At 38.0% G+C, this 20696-nt stretch overlaps 1 protein-coding gene across 1 annotated transcript; it reads right to left on the reverse strand.

The window, feature by feature from the left end:
• Nucleotides 1-2116: 2116 nt before the first annotated feature.
• LOC121423024 (acyl carrier protein, mitochondrial-like) lies at nucleotides 2117-10319 on the reverse strand. The gene is made up of 5 exons (XM_041618294.1): nucleotides 10116-10319; nucleotides 4658-4768; nucleotides 4212-4299; nucleotides 3607-3719; nucleotides 2117-2883 (listed from the first exon to the last, which is right to left on the reverse strand). The coding sequence occupies exons 1-4, from the start codon at nucleotides 10278-10280 to the stop codon at nucleotides 3628-3630; spliced, it is 456 nt and encodes a 151-aa protein (XP_041474228.1). The 5' UTR covers nucleotides 10281-10319; the 3' UTR covers nucleotides 2117-2883; nucleotides 3607-3627.
• Nucleotides 10320-20696: the final 10377 nt, after the last annotated feature.

The raw sequence follows: 20696 nt of genomic DNA on the forward strand, positions 1-20696 counted from the left end.
TCTCAACTTTGTTTTTCAATGTTTTTTTCTATGGAAATGGTTACACTATTTCATTTATATATAACATGAAATCCATTGCTTTTAATCAGTAAAAATGAAAATGATACATACCGGTATATGAATTTTGGCTACATATGAAATTTACTTTGGATTTGTATATGAAATCGCGTTTTTGAGCAATTTTGGGTCTGACATGCACCTACACAATGCTACATAACTTTGAAACCATGTGCCCCACGTTGCAAATTTTATCTTGAAGGGGAATCCAACCCAAATAAAAACTTGTTTTTATAAGGAAAAGAAAAATCAGACAAGTTGATAGGTGAAAGTTTGAACAATATTGGTCAAACAACAAAAAAGTTATAAATTTTTAAAAGTTGTAAATATTGGTAATCACTATACCCATGGAGACTTCAAATTGGCTGCATATGGGATGTCACAGTGATGTAAGGCAAGGACTATTCTTCCATGTACTTCAATACATATTATGGCTCAAATGTCATATTTCCCCTAAGTTGTTTTTTTCAAATTATATTTTTCTTTCATGAGGACATAAAACAATATACTGCCTGGGTTATATTACATTACTGCCCCAGGGGAATGGTTACTTGGGATAAAACCACAAATCCCTGATAATAAAGTACATGGCCTATGGGAAAGTTGTCCTTGCCCCTTGTCATAATTTACTTACCCAGTTGCCAATTTGAAATCTATATGGTATTAGTGATCTCAATTTTAAAGCAGCTATAACTTTCTTATTGCTTGTCCGATTTTTTTCAAACTTTCACCATTCTATTTAATTTATTTTTCTCCTTCCCAACACAACATTTTATGGCCACGGCTGGATTTCTCTTTAAATGTTTCACAAGAGTTGAAGGAAAAAGGTGATCGCAGTGTGATCTTTTCATTAAAAAAAAAATGTTCAGGGGGCTGTTTTATCCCCCCTCCCCCACCCCCAGGCTGAATAGGGTTAAACTTTATCTCCTTTTAAATTTTGAACCACTTGGTAAACTGTTGCTCAAAGAGTTGCAATCAAACACAACTATAAAAATCAAATGCAACTTGACTTTCAATTAATGAAATGCATGTATTAAGGCCACTGCACACCTTACAACTGTTCGCGATCCGATTTTGGAACAAATCGCATTTTGCTATTTTCTGAAGATGTGAATGGAACATATAAGTTTGAGGTGAAAATTTATCGACAGAATAATATTATAACCATTTTGACAGATTGCCGTAAGACCAGCCGTAGGGTGTGCGGTCGCCTTCAGACACTTGCAATTGATATTTTTTTAGTTACGTTTAAACGCTACTCTTTCTTCAATGGGCCCCTTGGGCTCTCCTTCCCCTTTAGTCTTTCTCTCACTGCCTTTTTACACCATCTTTCCATTCTCACCTCTTGCCTACCCATCTCTCTCCACTTCACATCTGGGGGCCATTACAAGAGATAATAAAAATCCAGCGCAAGTCCTAAATACGTGCGTCTGATTGGCTTGGGTTGCGGTCGATAACCGAAGTTCCATTTGATTGCAACTCTTTCTGCAATGGGCCCCTTCTTTCATCTATCAATCTCTTTCAGCAACTGCCTTGACTGTCTTTTCACATATGCTTTCTTTTTTTATGTGAATATCCCCTGCAGTCCCTCAGTGGTTTCATGAAGACTTTAATCTCCATCTCTCTCTCTCTCTCTTCATCTGGGAGGCCAGATAAATTTGAGGCATGCCCCGGCATGCTGCTTGCTCATTCTGCTGAAGTAATTAATAAAATAATATCCATACGCAACAGAGCAGCCAGCTGCAGGGTGCATGGCATATTATTTGTTATCATTGGTGGGCTATCAAAACCTCATATTCAAAATGAAAACATTTTCAGGACAGCTAAAAAAGATGCCAGTTTAGAATGAAGTAGCATTCTCCTTTTTCCTTAAAAAAAATCCTCTAAAGGAATTGGGACAAATTTTCAGACAATGTGAGGTGAGCATCATTGCCATAATTCTGACATACAGCAATTTCAGAGCTAATTATATGTCGAGATGAAAGGTTTTGACAGCCCACAAACGATATATATCTTGGATGCATCACCTTGGTTTACAAACAAAACAGAAATCATTCACTGGTGTCGTCAAAACATTTTAATTGCTACCAAATACTCTGATCAAATCCAATTACAACCATGTATTCATAGGTGTTGGAGGAAGTACAACACCAGCCAGACCTAACCAGACTAGGAACCAGATCAAACCCATCCATTCTGGTTTGAACCAGATTCTCTAATGGAATTGCAAACCCTCATTTCAACAGCCCATCTCTACAATCTTTTTTATTATTTTCAGTGATATTCTGGTGAGAAACCAGATGGTGAAAAGACAAAACATGGAATCTGCCAACCAATGTCAGACCCCAAAGATTCTTTCTGTGAAAACGAAATCAAGAGGAAGTATTACTGTATTCAAGCATTTCTGGGGTTATATCTACATGTATACAGTCATAAAATGTTTCTCAGCTTTTTCTGATGAATTCTAAAGGGGATGGGATATAAAATATTTTTAAGGAGAAACTGAAACCTCCCAGTGGGAATAGCATTTCATTACACCCAGAAAATGAATGAGCATATTCTCAGCATGTAAATTGTCAATAATTGTGGAGGTCTATCAGAATAATATTCATGTGACTTTTGACATTTTAATACAAATACAATTTATGAATGCCGGGGTAGATTGGCTATCCATGTGTACTGGACATTATGATATCCTGACGATGCACCCATTGCATGATGGGAATACTAGTCCAGTGTACAGCCCTGTATGGTAGAAGGGGGGCATCCTCGGAACTTCACTGCATTTACTTGGTCATGGCCAATGATACAATAAATCTGTATAATCTAAAAAAAAATAAATAAAACAGGGGGAAGAGATAGAGGAATAATCAACAAAAAAAAATAGCAAATTTTTTCCAATCGAGAAAAGGATGCACAATGAGTTGAAATGGGAAAGGAAAAGATAAAGAAATGAAGTAGAGATAAGAGAAAGAAGGAGAATGAAACATGCATTGTACCAAAATGATTCTTAGTGTAAAAGGTTTCTCATTCTTTTCTATTCATTCATCAAATTCACCTGTAATACAAAACTCCCAATATCCCAAAGGGTCTGTCTGGATGTGATTAAATGTTTGATATTTTCTACAATATTTCCAAACACTTAATCATTTTTATACACACCATGTTAATGAAAACACACATGTATCTGCTTTTTAAACTGTGTCAAAACTCAGATTCTGAAACCACACGGTAAAAAACATGGCTTCTTAAATATTAAAGACATCTGCAAGCCTTAATTTTTTTTATATTTTAGGGCATGGTCACTTTTCTATTGGGCACATTTCTATATTAAAAGTGCTTACAAATGGGAAAAAGTAAAAAAATAAATAAAAAAAACTAAAAAAGGACATATAATAAATATCCAAGGCCAATGAGAAGACCATTAAGGCTGACCGATGGGAAACAGAGAACCGTGCATAGCCCTTAGTAGCCTTGGATTAATTCAACCACTGCATTTGAACAGGCGACTGAACCATTTGTAACTAAAAATCAAATCACCATACTTACACAAAACAATGATATTGAATGTTAGTGAGCTACATCCAGTCTATCAGCTAGACACTCTACAACATCCTTTAGATTCAGAAGCTTCTCTGCAGTCTCATCTGGGATCTCGACTCCTGTAAAACATATTTCAAAAATAGATATTTCAATTAAGGGTTTCAAGGACATCACTACATGATCATACATGTATGGAGAACCTAATAGTAATCTTAATTCTTCCATTGAATTTTTACCAGATACTCCTCTCTTCGTACTTGCTTGATTAATTTAGAGTAAGTTGGTGTAAGAAACACGAAAACTGCAATCAAATATAAACCAAATTCAGAGGTGATGCTTTCACGATTATGATCAGAAAGAGATAAGGTTAGAGGGAAAAGGGAAGGGGGCAACTTTTTTAAAGAATATGAAACCTTTCAACTGAACTGAATAAAATGTATTGCATAAGTTGCCTAAATCATCTAAATATTTGCCTAAATCGAGCCATTTTTAAGTTGATTGTACACATTTGTCTTTCAATTTCACCATAGTTGAATAGATTTGTCATTCTAAAGGATTCCATTTGGACAACTAGACTTATCTAAACCACCTGATCGTGTGGGCTAACTTACCAAACTCATCCTCCATTGCCATGATAATCTCCACTGCATCTAAACTATCCAATCCAAGATCTTCGGCAAATTTAGCATCAAGTGTCACCTAGGGAAATAAAAGGTGATTACAAATGTGAATATATAGACCTTACACACAAAAGCAAACAATCAAGAATATTACACTTGATGTACTTCAGTATATCAAAGAAAAACATGATGAAATATTTAATGAAAACATGATAGGAATCAAATAATCTTTCCAGCTCAGAAACATGTTTAGTTTATATCTGTCCATCTATTCTACAAAACTCAACATAGACTTAAGTAAAAATAGTTCTATTCTGTAGAAAAAAAATTCACTATTTCAAATAATGTAATGAAAGTCATTTTCTTTTCATTTTTGCTCCATATTTGAGTCCTTGGTACTCAAATGTTTCAATATCCAGTTTGGAATTTATGATTACCTTATCTGGGTCCACCTTATCAAATAGTTTAAGGACTAGCGTACATCTTTCCTGGATACTGGATATGGTCATCTCGGCAGCTGATCCATATTGACGCACTGGCCTGTTCAGCTGAAATACAAACATAGACAATCAGGCCCGTATTCTAAAGTCAGGTTTAACTTAATCTCACATTTAAAGTTGTGGCTTAGGTATGGACAGCCTATTGTTACATAATCACTAACAGTAGAGACATCATACTTTCAGCTCATTTGGCTCTCAAATCATTCATAATTGTGTAGGAAGTATAAATAGAAAATTGTCTTCACCATCGATGAATCAGGAAAGAGCACAGTAAACATAAGAAACATATAACTTAATGAAAATTATGATACTTTTGACTTCCCATACTTAAACCACAACTTAAAACCTGAGTTTAAGTTAAACCCGACTTCAGAATACGGGCCTCAGTCTTTTAACAGATCTCGGATCCTATCATCTCACTATACAATGGAAAAACTTTGTCATGATGATGCTATTTTTTTTATAGAAGTTTTATCACATTGTCAAAATAGAAAAGGGATGGAGGATAAGCCTAATGGAGGAAAAGAATTATCACTAGGATTCTGGTCTGGATCAGGGTCCGATTCATTAAACTTGTTAAAATAACAAATAGTCCCACTGGAGCTAAATTAAACTATAGTCTAAAATTTGAAACATGATTATGAATAATTATTATTATAATTATTTACAATCACATATTAAATTTAAGTATTTGTTAAATAATAGGCCTAATTTTTATCTATAAATTGTTCTTCAAAACAGCATTTGCTAATTGAGGTCTCGCTTAAGGATATGGGAGGCGGTTCAAGGCTCCATGAAGAAGTGGTTTATTGCCATTTCGTCCACTGCCATTTTGTCCACTACCCACATGGTCTAATATCATTTCGTCTACCATCAGTTGGTCCACTATCCACACGGTCCAATTACCATTTCGTCCAATCACCATTTCGTCTAATAGCCATTTCGTCTAATAGCCATTTCGTCTATTATCATTTGGTCTAATAGCCATTTGGTCTAATGGTATTTTTTTGCCAATTGGTCCAATAGCCACTTTGTCCACTATCATTACGTCTATTCCCATTTGGTCTAATAGCCAAATGGTCTAAAGGCAAATGGTCTAATAACCACTTGGTCTACTTTCATTTCGTCCATGTTCCATTTGGTCTAACTGCATTTGGTCTACTATCACTTGGTCTAAACTCATTTCGGCTAACAATCATTTGGTCTAATTGCCATTTGGTCTAATAGCCAATATGTCCAATTGCCATTTTGGCTAATCACCATTTCGTCTAATATTCATTTCGTCTAATACGCATACTGGTCTACTATGCTGCACTAGCGCCCTCTACGACCCGAGTCGACTCTATTCGCGATTGTGGGCCTAATTAATTACCAATTCTCTTCAACTTCTTGATTTATTTTATCACTGTTGACTAGTGTTGTTCGTCATTGATTACTTTGCATTATGGAAGTGTTTTCCACCCAAAGGGGGAAGCAATGTGTGTCTTATCGAGGTTATACATACACGATACGGGCGAGGAAAAACGGAATGGTATACTGGCGATGGCGAAAGGGGGAAAGGGGGCGCCAAAAAGGGGAAGGAAAGAGAGGAAAAGAAAAGGGAGAGAAAAAAAAGAGGGAAAGAAGAAGAGAAAGAGAAACAAATGGGGAAGAAAGAGAGAAGGAAAAAAGGAAGAGGGAAGAGGGAGAAAGAAAAGGAAAAAAGGAAAGGGAAACATCTCATGCTTCGCGCTCGCATTAATAATTTATTGAGATATGTATCCTGTACATAATAACAAAAGAAAAATGATTAAAATCTCCCATTTTTGAGATCTGAAAATAGGGAAACAGCTTCAGCTCTTGCTGCGCGCTCACATTTTTATTTATGATACATCCATCTCTTCTTGAATTCCTTCAAACAATCCTTAATCTGTTACTTCTTTATGTCAATTAACCAACATTTTCGGCAATAATTGCAGTAATTGTTCATTTTAAGATAATTATGTATCCTGTATTACAGGGAGTGTTCAAAGTGTCCTGAAATATCAAATTTTTTTAACTCGCCGTGCACATGTTTGTATATTCATTTCTAAACTGGATATATAGTGACGTGGATTGTCAATGTCTAATTCCTTCCTACAGCTTTTTCTCGTCTCATTCCCCGTTTTCTTTTCCCTCCTTCCCTTTTTCTCTTTTTTCTCCCCCACCCTTTTCTCTTTTTTGGGGCCGTCAATAAGGAGGGGCGGACGCTTTGCCCTCCTCGAAATGCCTATGTATCCACTTTATGAATGCTTACAAACAGTCCTTAAAACGTCATTTTTCATGTCACAATATCACAAATTTCGACCCGCGCTCGCATTGTTTATTTAGATGTGTATTATGTACAAATTTACAAAAAGTGATTAAAGTGCCCCGTTTTGAGGTCTGAATATAGGAAAATTTCAGCTCGCACTGTGATGTTGCATTTACAAAAGTAAAATATGTATCTTCAAGAATTCCTAAACGCAGTCCTTAAAACGCCCGTTTCATGTCAGTATATGGAATATTCTCAGCTCGCGCTGCGCGCTTGCAATCCTCGCATTAGTTATTAATGTAGAGAAATGTTCAGGATTTCAAACAGTGTCAAGACTTACGATTTTATGTGTAAAATAATAGTGGGCCTACATGAAATAAAATGTTTATAAAAAAAAAGATCAGCTCGCGCAAGCAAAAAAAAAAAAAAAAAACACGGAAAAAACCCTCTTCGATCCGCAGACAGGGGAATATATAAATGAATGAACATTTTTCGAGCAACAGCCCCCCCTGCCCCCATTAGCAAAAGCTAGATCCGCAAAAGGGATGTGTTATAATTATACCCGGCAGGCCTATATACTCGCGACCAAAAATCTACTCTAGTGATTTCAATACCCCCCCCCCCTCCTGTAAACTCCTGGATCCGCGCCTACGTAGTAGTAATTATTTTAATTATGTATATTATTTCTATTATGATTATCCTTATTATTATCATTTTTGTTAATATTAGTAATATGATCATCATAATTATTATTATTAGTAGTATTATTGTGAATTTTATTATTATTATTATTTATTAGTATCATTATGATGATTATCATTCTTATTATTATATCCATTAATTGCTACAGCATGAGTATATCACAAACATTATACTCATCGTTATTGTCAATACTACTAGGCCTACATTTATTTTAGGCGCAGGCGGGCTTCTAGCGACGGGAAACGAACAAAAAGGGAGAGGATAGTACAGGGAAAGAAGAAAGGACAGATCGGGAAGAGCTCTTTTTTTGGGGGTGGGGGTATATTGATCAATAATATTTCTTTAAAAGGCTATAATCTTTCATCTGTTTATCGTATTTTGATATCGGAATACAATATTCTCCTTTCTTTTTTTAAATAAAAATTGAGCGACAAATTAAATTAAAAGGACCCTTTTCCATTTTCCCCATCTTAGTTCCCCCTTTTATATGTGTGTGTGTGCGTATGTGTGTGCGTTTTAGGGGGGGGTGGGGGTGCCTGAATTGCTGTACCCACTGAATCGACCCTTGCGATAGTAGTTATCATCATAGTTTTTAGTTTTTTTTTAAAACTAATATCATCAATAATTTCAAGGTATTAAAGTCATTTCGCTCCCCTCCTCGGATAACGCAAATTATTTGTATTAGACGAAATGGCTATTGGACCGAATGGCTATTAGACTAAATGGCTATTGGACGATTTGGGAATTGGACGAAATGGTTAGTAGACGATTTGGTTGGTAGACGAACTGATTATTGGACCTAATGGTTGATGGACGAAATGACTATTAGACGAAATGGCAATTGGACGAGTTGATAAGTAGACGATGTGGATATTGGACCAACTGAAATTAGCCGACATGGCTATTGGACCAAATGAACGGTGGACGAACTGGTTAATGGACGATTTGGCATTAGACCAAATGGATTTAGACGAAATGGTTGGTAGACGAAATGGTTGTAGACGAATTGGCTATAGACTAACTGGCTATTAGACTAAAAGGCTATTAGACGAAATGGTGATTGGACGAAATGGGTGGTAGACGAAATGTTGATGGACGAAATGGCATTAGACGAAATGAATGTAGACCATGTGGTGAGTGGACGGGATGGCAGTAGACGAATTGGCAATTTACCGAAGAAGTATATGTCAAAATATTGAAAATATCATCATGGAGTTTTCTAACCCAGGGAGCTCCGGCCCGCTTTGTGGGCTGGAGCCCAGGAGTCCACCATGCATCTAAACATAGACATGGGAACTCAATAACTTACTTTAAAAATGTGAAAATGTGTTATGTATTAAGTTTGGATCAAAGTAGGGAAGTGAAGTTAGGCGACAGCCGAAGTAAGTCTTTCTTTTAAGACAAAAATCGATAAGTCCCGTTGGGGGATTTTGCATTGAGCCAAATGGTGGCTGCATGATAGCGAGCTGTCTGTGTGCGAGGAGAAATTTTTAAAAAATAAAAATGTTACAATACTGAGGAGATCATTTGGGTGTGGAAACGACCCACAACAAATAACAACATTAACAACAACAAAAACTCCTCGAAACAGACGGCTGCCACTGCCAGCTGTCTACCCCTCCCTTTGGCTTTGCTGGATATCTAACTATATGGAACATGTGGACATTCTTTTCCAAACTCCATGGCCATGCACACTGCTTGCCTCATAGCCATTTTCAATGTAATGCCAATGCCAACCATTCGATGGCAATAATCGGGACGTGCCGCCCGGGGGGGGGCACTCGACCAAAAAAGTGGTGGGGGTGTGCCGCGGGCGAGACAAAAAACGGGGGCCTTGGAGCGGGCGTATTGTAAAAAGGAGGGTCCTCGGAACGTGCTTCGGAACAACAAATGTTTGTGAAAACGGGGGTCCTTGGAACGGATCGCCAGCGTGTGAGCGCGTATTCATCCCTACGCAACGGTCATGCGTGCATGATGCAGCTAGCGCGGCCTCCGCCGGGGAGCTCTGCGGCCGCTTTTCACCAAAATTGCAGCTCATTCAACGCGATCGGAGCGGCGTAACGAAAAGTATGCGAAGCTTTGGAGCGGATTTCTCTCTTCTTTTTTTCTCGATAAGAAGAAAACGCTATGCCTTGGAGCGGCTTTCTTTGATCTTTTTCTCAACAAGGCAAAAATGCTATACCTTGGAACGGAAATTTGAGTGTAAAAATGGGGGTCCCCTCCGCGGCACATACCCACTATGCATTATATACTGAGTGCCCCCCCCCCCCCCCCCCGGGCGTGCCGCTCCAGCCTAGGCCCGATCCCGTGTGCAGAGGCACAGTACCGTAACTAGCTCAGCGCAAGGCCAGCTACATTGCCATTATTTAGCACCGTGCCATTGCCTTCAGCCTTGTGGCCCCGCTTTGTGGCGATATTTACCTCTGTAATTCTCTGTTTAAGATTATTCTGATTGCATCTTGAATTCCCAAAACCCTGTTGCAAAGCAGCAAATGATGAACTTCGGGTTGCAATACTTCTGATATGCTGAATTCTGGCAAAATTCTGAATACTTGAAAGAACACGAAATCTGCACAGTGACGCCATGATTGCCGTAACATGTAAGGAATTATGGAAAGCCAACTAGTGCAATATAGGCCCGGGAATTCAGGCCGCGCCACCGAAATATACCATTACCATGATATATTACCGGTACTGTTAACAATTCGTTGGAAACAATACTAGTACATAGACGGATCCAGGGGGGCCGAGGGCTCCTTCCCCCTATTGGCGGAGCAAAAAAAAAGAAAAAAGGGGGAGAAAGAAAAAAAAGAAAAAGAGAGGAGAAAAAAGAAGGGGAAACATAAAATGATCGAGGAGTGTTACGATACTGCAACAAATGACAATGAAAATTTAGTTTTAAATTTGATTTCCTTTTTTTTATTTACGGAAATTCATGTAAATTAATCAACAAAACGAATTCAAGACATCTTACATGTCTTGAAGATTTTGATGTGCAATCAATGGTAATGATATTAGATCCAAATAAAATCCAAGTTGGTTGGCGAAGATTCCTCAATTAATTAAGTTCACAATGATGGCGATGATGAAATCGATGTTGAAGCACGGTGAATAACAAGAGTCACTGTAACGAGTTGAAATGTCTGTGAAGACGATGTTCAGTTGATGATAACAAACAGTCAATTTCAGCAATCCATGGGTTGAAAAGCGTTCATTAAAACAGCTTGATGATCTCGAGAACTGAGAATTCCTCTTAAGTATCTGCAACAGTTCATTGATGGCGTGCATGCAAAAACGTTGCATGATTCCAGTTGGAAATAAAGTATATGCTCTGACATAAAATCTGGAAAATCTGGCGTGAAACTCTGATCTGATGTGATGATCGATGTCACGGTTCTTGAAGAAACTGCCAGCTTATATTTAGAAATTATTCACTATTCTGGAAGCTTATTGTCTACAAAAAGAAAATTCTGCCAATTTCTAGAGCAGTCTAATTTTAGAAGACTCTTGAATTACCTCAGTGAAATTAACAATGTAAACAACATAGCTAATCATATTGTTCTTTTCACTGGCACTACGAGTCTATTGTGTAGCAATCTCTATTCAGAAATAACAAAATTCATCAGCCTTTAAATAGGTGTAAGCATGCATAACAAAGCTTTACTGAGACATTCTGGAATATTCTTAGTCATTTTATGCTATGTCCTTTAAGAGGAAAGAACTAAATAAATGAATCTAATTGCTCTTACAATGCTTATTATATAACAGGAGGAAGACGATTGAATAAAATATGATGAGGGGAAAACTTAGAAAATAATTTTTAAAAAATCTTTCATGTCACTAATATATTTTGTCAGGCTATATTATTTTCCTGTATTCCATAAAGTTCTCAAACTACTTAAAATCCCCATTTCATGACATTTGATAAAAAAAATCGACTCTCGATTTGCACTAGCATGATTGATGCTAAAAATATATTGACTAATGCATTTCGCCTTTACAATTACAAATTTGCTTTAAATGTATAGGTCATAATATTAAGAGATTTTGCGCTCTCATTAGGTTTATTATTATTATTATTATTATTAAAGTGCTTAAAATTTCCATTCTTCAGGTAGAAGTATCAAATTTTTCAGCTCGCGCTTCGCACTCGCATTATTTGATAGTTGAAATATGTAACATCTTCATGGCTAACAAGCATCGCTGTTACTAGATCCTTTTTTGATCAGATCAAAACGGTATTGAAAATTTCTACACGCGCGAATCGCTTGGATACATAACTTGTTTAGGATCAAAATTCTTACATTTTAGGACCAAATACATGAAATAAAAAAAGGCTCGCGCTTCACCCTCGAACTATTTAAATAAGGCTTATGATGTTAGTCTACATTTATATTGATTTATAAGAATAAAGCTTAGAAGTGACTAATAGACTTCAAAGAAACAAACAAAAACAACTTCGAGCGGCCGATCGAGAAAATGTGGCTAAAAAAATCCGACCCCCCCCCCCCCCATTGGTGAAGGCTAATTGATATGTCCCTGCAGTATCAGGAATCATCTCTCGCCGAGAAAAGAAAAATAGTTTTTAAAAAATCGAATGAATGATCAATGAAATGAATGAATAATAAACAATGATTAAAATAATGATAGGATTAACAGCAACAAAAACAACAACAATGATAATAATTATAATAATATGTCCATTTATATAGTGCAGTTACTATGTGCATATACATGTACTCAGCTGCGCTTTGGTAATCATAATTACCCCGGTTGTAGAGCCACTATATTAATAGGCGATAAAACATTCAAGGAATAAATCATACCGGGTACCCATTCACCTCACCTGGATCGAGTGTAGCACAATATGGAGAAATTTCTTGCCGAAGGAAATTACGCCATGGCTGGGATCCACGACCCTTATAGCTTTTTCAAAGTCCAGAGACTAATCCACTGGGCCACAACGCTCCACAATAATAATAATGATGATGATAATGATTATAATAATAATACACTGTAAAAAATGAGTGCTGATTTTTTAGTTCAAATTTAAACTAGAAAATCAGTACTAGTAGTGCAGTCACTATACGAACACTTTAAGTGCTAAAATAGCACTTCATTTTTTACAGTGTAAAAAAAGCCTGTTCGATGAAATACATATCTTGCTCAAGTTTTGCAGTCAATATACAACGCATAATTCAGCTCGGATATCGAGTTTTCATTATTTTGTTTGATTTACAATTAATTGATTTTTTAAGTATACTCTGTAAAATGTAAGTTTTTGTGTGAATATCATTTGCAGCTTTTTGCGCTGTGCGCTCGCGTTTAAGACTCTTTGTATATCAATTCTGTAGCAAACTACTTACCCCCCCCCCAGTTTATCCAAAATTTCGTCTGGCGATTTGCGCTCTCATTATTGTTAAAAATATGTCACTCATAAATCCTATTCATGATTACAAAAGTGCTTAAAAGATACAGTTTTTAGGCCTCAATGTATAATTTCACTCACTCATTGGGCTTATATTACATTAATAAATATGATAATAAAGTTTTCACGAATTCCTAGTTACTGAAACGTCCCTTTTTCAGAAAGGAATTAATATCGACAAGTTTCACATCGCACTTATTAAGATGAATTAGAAGATAGTCATCATTTTCATATAATGACATAATGTCCTTAGACCTAGAATGTCCAGGTCCTGGGTCAAAATAATAGTAAAAAAAAACAGCTTGCGCTTCGCACTCACATATTAATTGCTATCCACATCTTCTTCCAGAATTTCCCTACACAGTGCTTTAGATAGTGCTTAAATTTACCCTTTTCATACCGGAATATCAAATATTTTCGCTCGCACTTGGCGCTCGCATTAATGATTTTCATGATAAAGAATGAAATGTATTCAGAATGCCAAGATTCTGTCTAAATCTAAAACACGTGCACACATGTTTATTGAGGTACGCAGCTTGATCTTTAATTCAAAACGTGCTAAAGTATATCCACTTCCAGATCAGAATACCAAAAATTTTCTGCACGCTTTGCGCTCGCATTATTAATGTAGGAAGATACCAAATTATATACCCATCCTTTTTCAAATAGAGTGTCCCATTTTAAGTCTGAAATCTCACCTTTTCCGCCCGGCCTTCGCGCTAACATCTTCTTTAGTTTTATACCTATACCGTTAATGATTACAAAAAATGCTTATAATGTCAATTTTTCAGGTCGGAATATCAAAACACTGCAAACGTCCTGAACAGGTAGGCGCGTAGCCACGGGGGGGGGCGGTGGGGGCGGTCGCCCCCCAAAAAAACGTCCCCAAAAAGAAAAAAAAAGAAGGGAGAAAAGAGAGGAGAAAAGGAAAAGGGAAGGGAGGAAAGGGAAGAAAGGTAGCTTTGTGTTTTTTTTTCTTTTTTTTCTCAAAAGAGAAACTCCTTCACTCTTCTTGCTCTAAATTCATATATGAATTTTGCTTCCGCGCTGCGCGCGGTTAAATGACAATATTGAAGTTCTCCATTGTTCCCCCACCTTTTCTCTAACCCTGTTTTTCCACCTCAGCTATGTGCTTCTTGCCAGTTAAAGTTAAAATTGTATACATTAGGGCATGAATTTGAGTAAGGTTAGGCCGAAGTAAATATATGAAGTTATCTTTTTTTTCAATTGATCGCGCAACTTCTGGTCTGGTCGGCTCCGAGCGGGTAAAATCTTTATATCAGTTTCTGCCGTCACCTCCATAAAGTCAGCTTCTCCCGCTTTTCAGCTCATTACTATAAACAACCATAATTTGGGGGCAAACAGGTTCCTAATTTAAAAAGAGGAAGGTATGGAATTCGTGTCGTATTAAATAAAAAAAGTACAATATTTTTATTATCAAATTGTATTAAACTTCATGTCATTTCCCTGTATACATTCATCTCCTGTCCTGTTTTGCGCCCTCAGTTTGAAATTTTGAATGACACTTAAGTTTCTTTATATTCAAAATGAAGCGCTTCAGGATAAGTCAAAAAAATTAATCATCCTTTATTACATAGATAGATATCAATAAATCACAGAAGTTTCAACTTTATGCGCACTATTTTCCTTGTAATGAAGTTCAATAATCTTAGAAAATCAATTGAATTAGAGACGATTGGGTATTAGAGATATCTACATTTGATGAAACGTCCGCCCTTTGAAATTTCAGAGTTTCATTGCTCTGCGCGGAGAGGAATATCTTCCTCTACCAATCTTCTCCTCTGTTTTGCGAGTTAAAAATATGCACTGATGCTAAATTGTTTGTAATCAAATCTGATCTTTCCTCCATTGTATACCTCTTTTGTGCGTTCACAATCACTTTTGAAAACAAGGTTCAAAATCGCAATATAGTCAACCGAATTGGAGGTACTAGAGACAAGAGAAACGGCTCCTTTTCATTTTAATTTATGAAACACTAAAAGCTTCGCGCTTCGCGCAGGAGGGGGAAACTCCCCCTCCCTGCACCCACCCCCTAGGGAGCGCGCTTCGCGCGCTCTGTAAGTGTTGGCACGCTTCGCGTGCATTTACCGCCCCCTCCAAAATGAAATCCTGGCTACGCGGTTGTGAACAGGTCCTTTTTCGATCAAGCCTGAACCCATATTACAAAATTCTGCAATTATCAGTTACATACGCATCTTGTTCAGGTTCACAAACATTGCCTAGAATATTCAATTTTCAGGACAAAATTCATGAAAAGTTCGCTCTTCGAACTACTCAGGGCTAATGATAATATTATTGCACTTTTTAAATGTTTTTTATAAGAATAAAACTAAGAAATTAGGACATCGGCGTTTCGCCCCCACCCCAATTTTTCACGACCAAGAATAAAAAGGAAAATTGATAAGTGTGAATATAGGCCTATTATTTCCAAATGTTATGTCAAAATCCATCACAAACTTTGATTTTTGTAATAAAAATTTCGAAAAAGTTTTGCTCTCTTGCTTGCAACTTCTAATTTTACGCGATACGCCGTATCGAGCCCCTTCAAATTTTTTGACTCATTACACAATTTGGATAACCCCTTCAAAAAAAAACAACCAAAAACATATTTGAGCGGTACATCGGGGAAAGTATGGGGGCAGTAGCGGACCGTGACCCGGAGAAGACAAAGCATTGTCTGTGAACAATATGCTGTGCCCCCCCCCATGTTTTGTCTCCTCCGGGTCACGGTCCGCCACTGTCATGCATTATGAAAGATTTCTGCCTAAATGAGACAGAAAATCGTGTACAACTCTTGAACGCACACACAGGTCACGGAGTGACCCTGAGTGCAAACAGCTGACTGTGTTACAACTTAGGGGTGATACATTTTCACAATAGGGGTGAGGCAAACTCACTGGAGGGACTTTAATTCACTTATAACAAAGAAATGTGTACTACAGTACTCCTGTTGAATGCTCTGATGGAAATTATATGAGTTTCACATTCATTTGAACGGGAGGACAAGATTATTGTATATATCGAGTGCATTATACATAAATCATATACCATTGCGACCCCTGCCTGGCCGATGGTCCAGGCATGACGATCCTGAGTGACGTCACCGATAGAGACCTCAAATGCCAGGAGAGCCTATTCGATAACTGACTTCATCTAAAAAACACGTATTGAAGATAACATCCAATGGGGAAATGGCTTTCATTTTCATGAAATATACATTCCATTCTTCAATAAATCTTTAACCCCGTCGTTAACTGCCCATTCATTCTCGAGCAATGGGGGAATGAATACAGAGTGTCTCAAAGTTTGTGTGAAAAAAGGTGCATTTTCCATAGAACTTCTGCCAAAAAGCAATGCGTAAGGGAAAGATTAGCCCCAAAACACGAATAGATGAGTTAATCAAATGGGATGAATCATAAAAATCAGTGAAATATAGTTTCTCTTGTACTCATTACTGAATACCCCGACTTGATACGATTAATTTTTCCCCCTCTCCATCAACTTTTAAGAAAGAAGGTGCATATTTTCATAAAAATATTATGTGTTATATCGACGGACGCCCGTGCGTACGAGCAGGAGGAAATCAAATGTCTCGTATTTTTCATAACGGCCGGGGGGAACATTTTTCGCCCCCCCCTCCCCCAGTGGCGGGAGCTATAGATCCGCCCCTGCTCATGCATATTAGGGCCTAGACCCCGGGGGGGCACTCGACCAAAAAAGTGGTAGGGGTGTGCCGCGGGCGAGACAAAAAACGGGGGCCTTGGAGCGGGCTTATTGTAAAAAGGAGGGTCCTCGGAACGGGCTTCTGAACTACAATTTTGTGAAAACGGGGCTCCTTGGAACGGGTCGCCAGCGTGTGAGTACGTGAGTATGCACCCCTATGGAACGGGCAGGCGTGCATGATGCAGCTAGCGTGGCTTCCGCCGGGTGCGCTCGCCCAGAGACGATGGTCTGACAGCGCTCGGCGGCCGCTTTTCACCAAAATTGCAGCAGATCAATGCGAACGGAACGGCGTAACGAAAAATATGCGAAGCGTTGGAGCGGAGTTTTTCTTTCTTTTTTCTCGATAAGAACAAAATGCTATGCCTTGGAGCGGCTTTCTTTGTTTTTTTTTCTCAATAAATGCTATGCCTTGGAACGGAAATTTGGGTGTGAAAATGGGGGTCCCCTCCGCGGCACATACCCACTATGCACTATATACTGAGTGCCCCCCCCCCCCCCCCCGGGGCCTAGACCAAAAGCTCTCGGTCTCTGTTTTGTTGGTTGTTCAGCTGAACTTCGTTGGCTTCATTCACCAAATACAGAGACCGAAGTTCTAGCGCGATCTGTACAGGGGACTCAATGGCCATATGTTTATGTACTTAAGATCGGATAAAACGGGGAAGTGAATTTGCGCGACAGCCTAGGTAAGTCACTATTCTTCCTTTTAACTTCATTTTTCTCCGTTTTTTGGCAATTGATGCCAAGAGGGAATATAAATTTGCACCCTGGTCACTATATAATTTTCGAAATTTTTATTCATTAAAGACAAAAATTGAAAAGCCCCGACGGGGGGATTTTGCATTGCAAGTCCCCTAATGGTGGCTGCACGATCTAGCGAGCCGTCTTTGTACGAGGAGAAATATAAAAAAAAATGTTAAAAAACTCCTCGAAACAGACGGCTGCCGTCTAATTAGGGCCCTGCGGATGCAAATTGAAAATATCATTCTGATATGTCGACTTGAAAGGGGGCATAGGACCGATCTGCTTATAACAAAAATGCGACTGCGTATACAGTGCGAGCTCAAGTACAGTGTCAAAAATATATAGCTTCGATCTACTCCAAGGAAATTCATTTTTGCTAACTAATTTCTAACGGGATATCTAAAGTTCCACTCTTAACCTCTTGAGCAGATTATTATCTCACTCAACTGGCAAACGCGCTTGCCCCGCGCCCCCCCCCCGCAAAATGTTCGGTTTTTATTTTTGGAAACGAATTGATCGACGTACGGTCTACTATCCCTTCCTATATTCATTCACTTTTCTTCCTCTCCTTGTTTTTACCCTCTTCTTATTCCCTTTTTTTTTCTTTGCCCCTTTTCCATTTTCCGCAGCCAACATAGGGGTGGGGGCGGCCGCTAATTAGAATTAGACAAATTGATATTTAGGAAATCGGCAAAGCCGATCTCCTAATATTTACAGAAAATGTGTGTCCTACCTTAATTCTTGCTCGCAAGAGTAGAATGCATATGAGATCCAGCCTCTCAGATTTATTGCACAAATCCCATAATAAGAAACATTTACACTTAACAATTTCAAATAGTTATAAAGTAGAAAAAGGGATACATATCAATTTGTTTGCGCTCCTTTTTTGCAGTGCGTAGCGTGTTAAATTATTTCCCTATGGAGAATAATAGAAAAATACGCCTTTTTTGACGGATTTGCTAAGATATCTCCCAAACGCGTCAACAAGGTGATCTATCAAAACAGAATAGAATAGAGCAGATTCTCACCTTGAACATGATATGATTTTCATTTAATTTTAGTCAAATTAAGTTCTGTCACTTTTGAGGTTTTTGGAACCTTTGTTGATGATTTTGGAAATCCATTTGTACATGAGCCAATGGGCAAGTGCAGGAAACGAAACGTTTGGTGCGACTTCACATTGTTGTAAAAAAATATATATGTCACAATAGACCCTATCAAAAAAAGACATTTTGCAGAAAATGCTGTAGATTGCGAATACCTAAGAATTATTTTGATTGGATGAAAAAAACCTCTGTCACTTTTCACATTTGCAAAAGCTTTTGCAATAATTGGTCACTATAGTTTGGCGGGTTCAGCCGATGGCATTGTGTGTACACAGTACACACGCATAGCTAGGCAACGCAGCGCGTGAAGAATTTTGCACGTTTTCATTATTCGTACAGCGACGACTTGAGTGTATGTTGGATAGGACCGTACCATTTTTGACCGGGGGGTGTGCCAATAAATGCAAGTGATCAAGAAGAGTTACAAAACTGAAGGGAGTGAGAAAACAAGGAAAGTGAGAGGGAAATTTATGAAAACAAGTAATGCGAGGAAAAATGACAAGAAAAGGAGAGAAAGGAGAAGAAGTGAAAACACGCAGCTGAGTGCGCTCACGATATGTAAGTTGAACACCCCTGCACCGCAATGTAGCAGCCCGCCACTATACACGTAGATTGCCTGCACGATGCGAAGACAGCGGCGCGTATTAGTGACTGTGCGTTAAACGTCCCATTCCTATGCCTTATAAAAGGAGCGTTTTTTGTACACAACAAATTGATATGGATGTCACAAAATGTCTCGAAAAGTAAAGAGCTCACTAAATATGGCAGAGAATGTAGCTTCGAAGGAGTGGAAGTGACGGTAAGAAGAATTGTAGAGAAATAGGTATTGTAGTGACTTGACTATATCTTTTCATATATCTCCATCTATATATTCTTTCCTATTTTCATTTATATTTCAATATTCTGTACATGTATATGAATTCTTTCCTTTATTTCCAATTTCATGTCTATATATACTGTTTCTGCCATGTGCAATCTACTACTGCACTGTACTTGCACGGAATATTAAAGACAACTCATTTCCTGCCCAAATCTATACTTGGCAAACACATTCTTATATTGAGAAACAATCTTTCTTTTGTTCCTAGACTTGAAGCGAACATCCTTTAATTTGTTCCTTGTTTATTGCAATGAACTTGCAGGTATATATACAACAGTCACCACTACAGAGATGCTTGCATGTTTACTTTTCTCACAGTCTGCTTCTCTCTTCTTTGTTCTCAACTGTGTTTTGCCCCCTTTTTGGTGCTTATTTCTTTGTCTCACCTTTTCTGATGTTCAACAACTTGTTTCTCTACCACATCATCGGCTACTTTCTGCCTTCGTCCTGACGTACACTCATGCTGACCATCTCATCCACAGCTGCTAGTGAGGATCAAATCTTGTGCAGGATCAATTTGTACATATTTCTCTACCTTTTTCCAATCACCTCTTACCGTCACTTCCACTCCTTCGAATCGAAGTCTATATTTACTCTGCATATTTAATGAGCTCATTACTTCGCGAGACATTTTGTGACGTCTATCCCTTCTTTCTAATCTATTTGAAATTGTGAAGTGAATATATTTCTTGTCACAGGATTTGTGCATTAATCTGAGCGGCTGGATCCTCTGGCGAGCAACAATAAATATAGGAGATAAGCTGTCCCCAATTTCCTAAAGTAATTGATCCTCTACAAGATTTGAATCGATCCTCACTGGCAGCCGGATGAGATGGTCAGCATTAGTGGTCAGACCGACCCGGAAGGCAAGTAGAGTGGAGAAGACATCAGAAAAAGATGAGACAAAGAAATAAGCGCCAAAAAAGGGGGCAAAACAAAGTTGAAAAGAACAAAGAAAAGAGAAGCAGACTGTGAGAAAAGCAAACATGCAAGCATCTCTGTATAGTAATGTTGTATATATACCTGCAAGTTCATTGCAATAAACAAGGAACAATGAAAGGATGTTTGCTTCAAGTCGATATAGGAACCAAAGAAATTTTGTT

This window comes from Lytechinus variegatus, chromosome 10 (assembly GCF_018143015.1).
Source record: "Lytechinus variegatus isolate NC3 chromosome 10, Lvar_3.0, whole genome shotgun sequence".
Classification (NCBI taxonomy): domain Eukaryota; kingdom Metazoa; phylum Echinodermata; class Echinoidea; order Temnopleuroida; family Toxopneustidae; genus Lytechinus; species Lytechinus variegatus.

What these genes read in the sequence shown, in the direction of transcription:
- LOC121423024 (XM_041618294.1), bottom strand. Translation starts at nt 10,280, where the DNA reads ATGGCGTCACTGTGCAGATTTCGTGTTCTTTCAAGTATTCAGAATTTT. An exon ending in TTAAACAGAGAATTACAGAG is followed by an intron (nt 4,769 to 10,115) that starts GTAAATATCGCC and finishes TTTGTATTTCAG; the next exon opens with CTGAACAGGCCAGTGCGTCA. An exon ending in GGCAATGGAGGATGAGTTTG is followed by an intron (nt 3,720 to 4,211) that starts GTAAGTTAGCCC and finishes TATGTTTTACAG; the next exon opens with GAGTCGAGATCCCAGATGAG.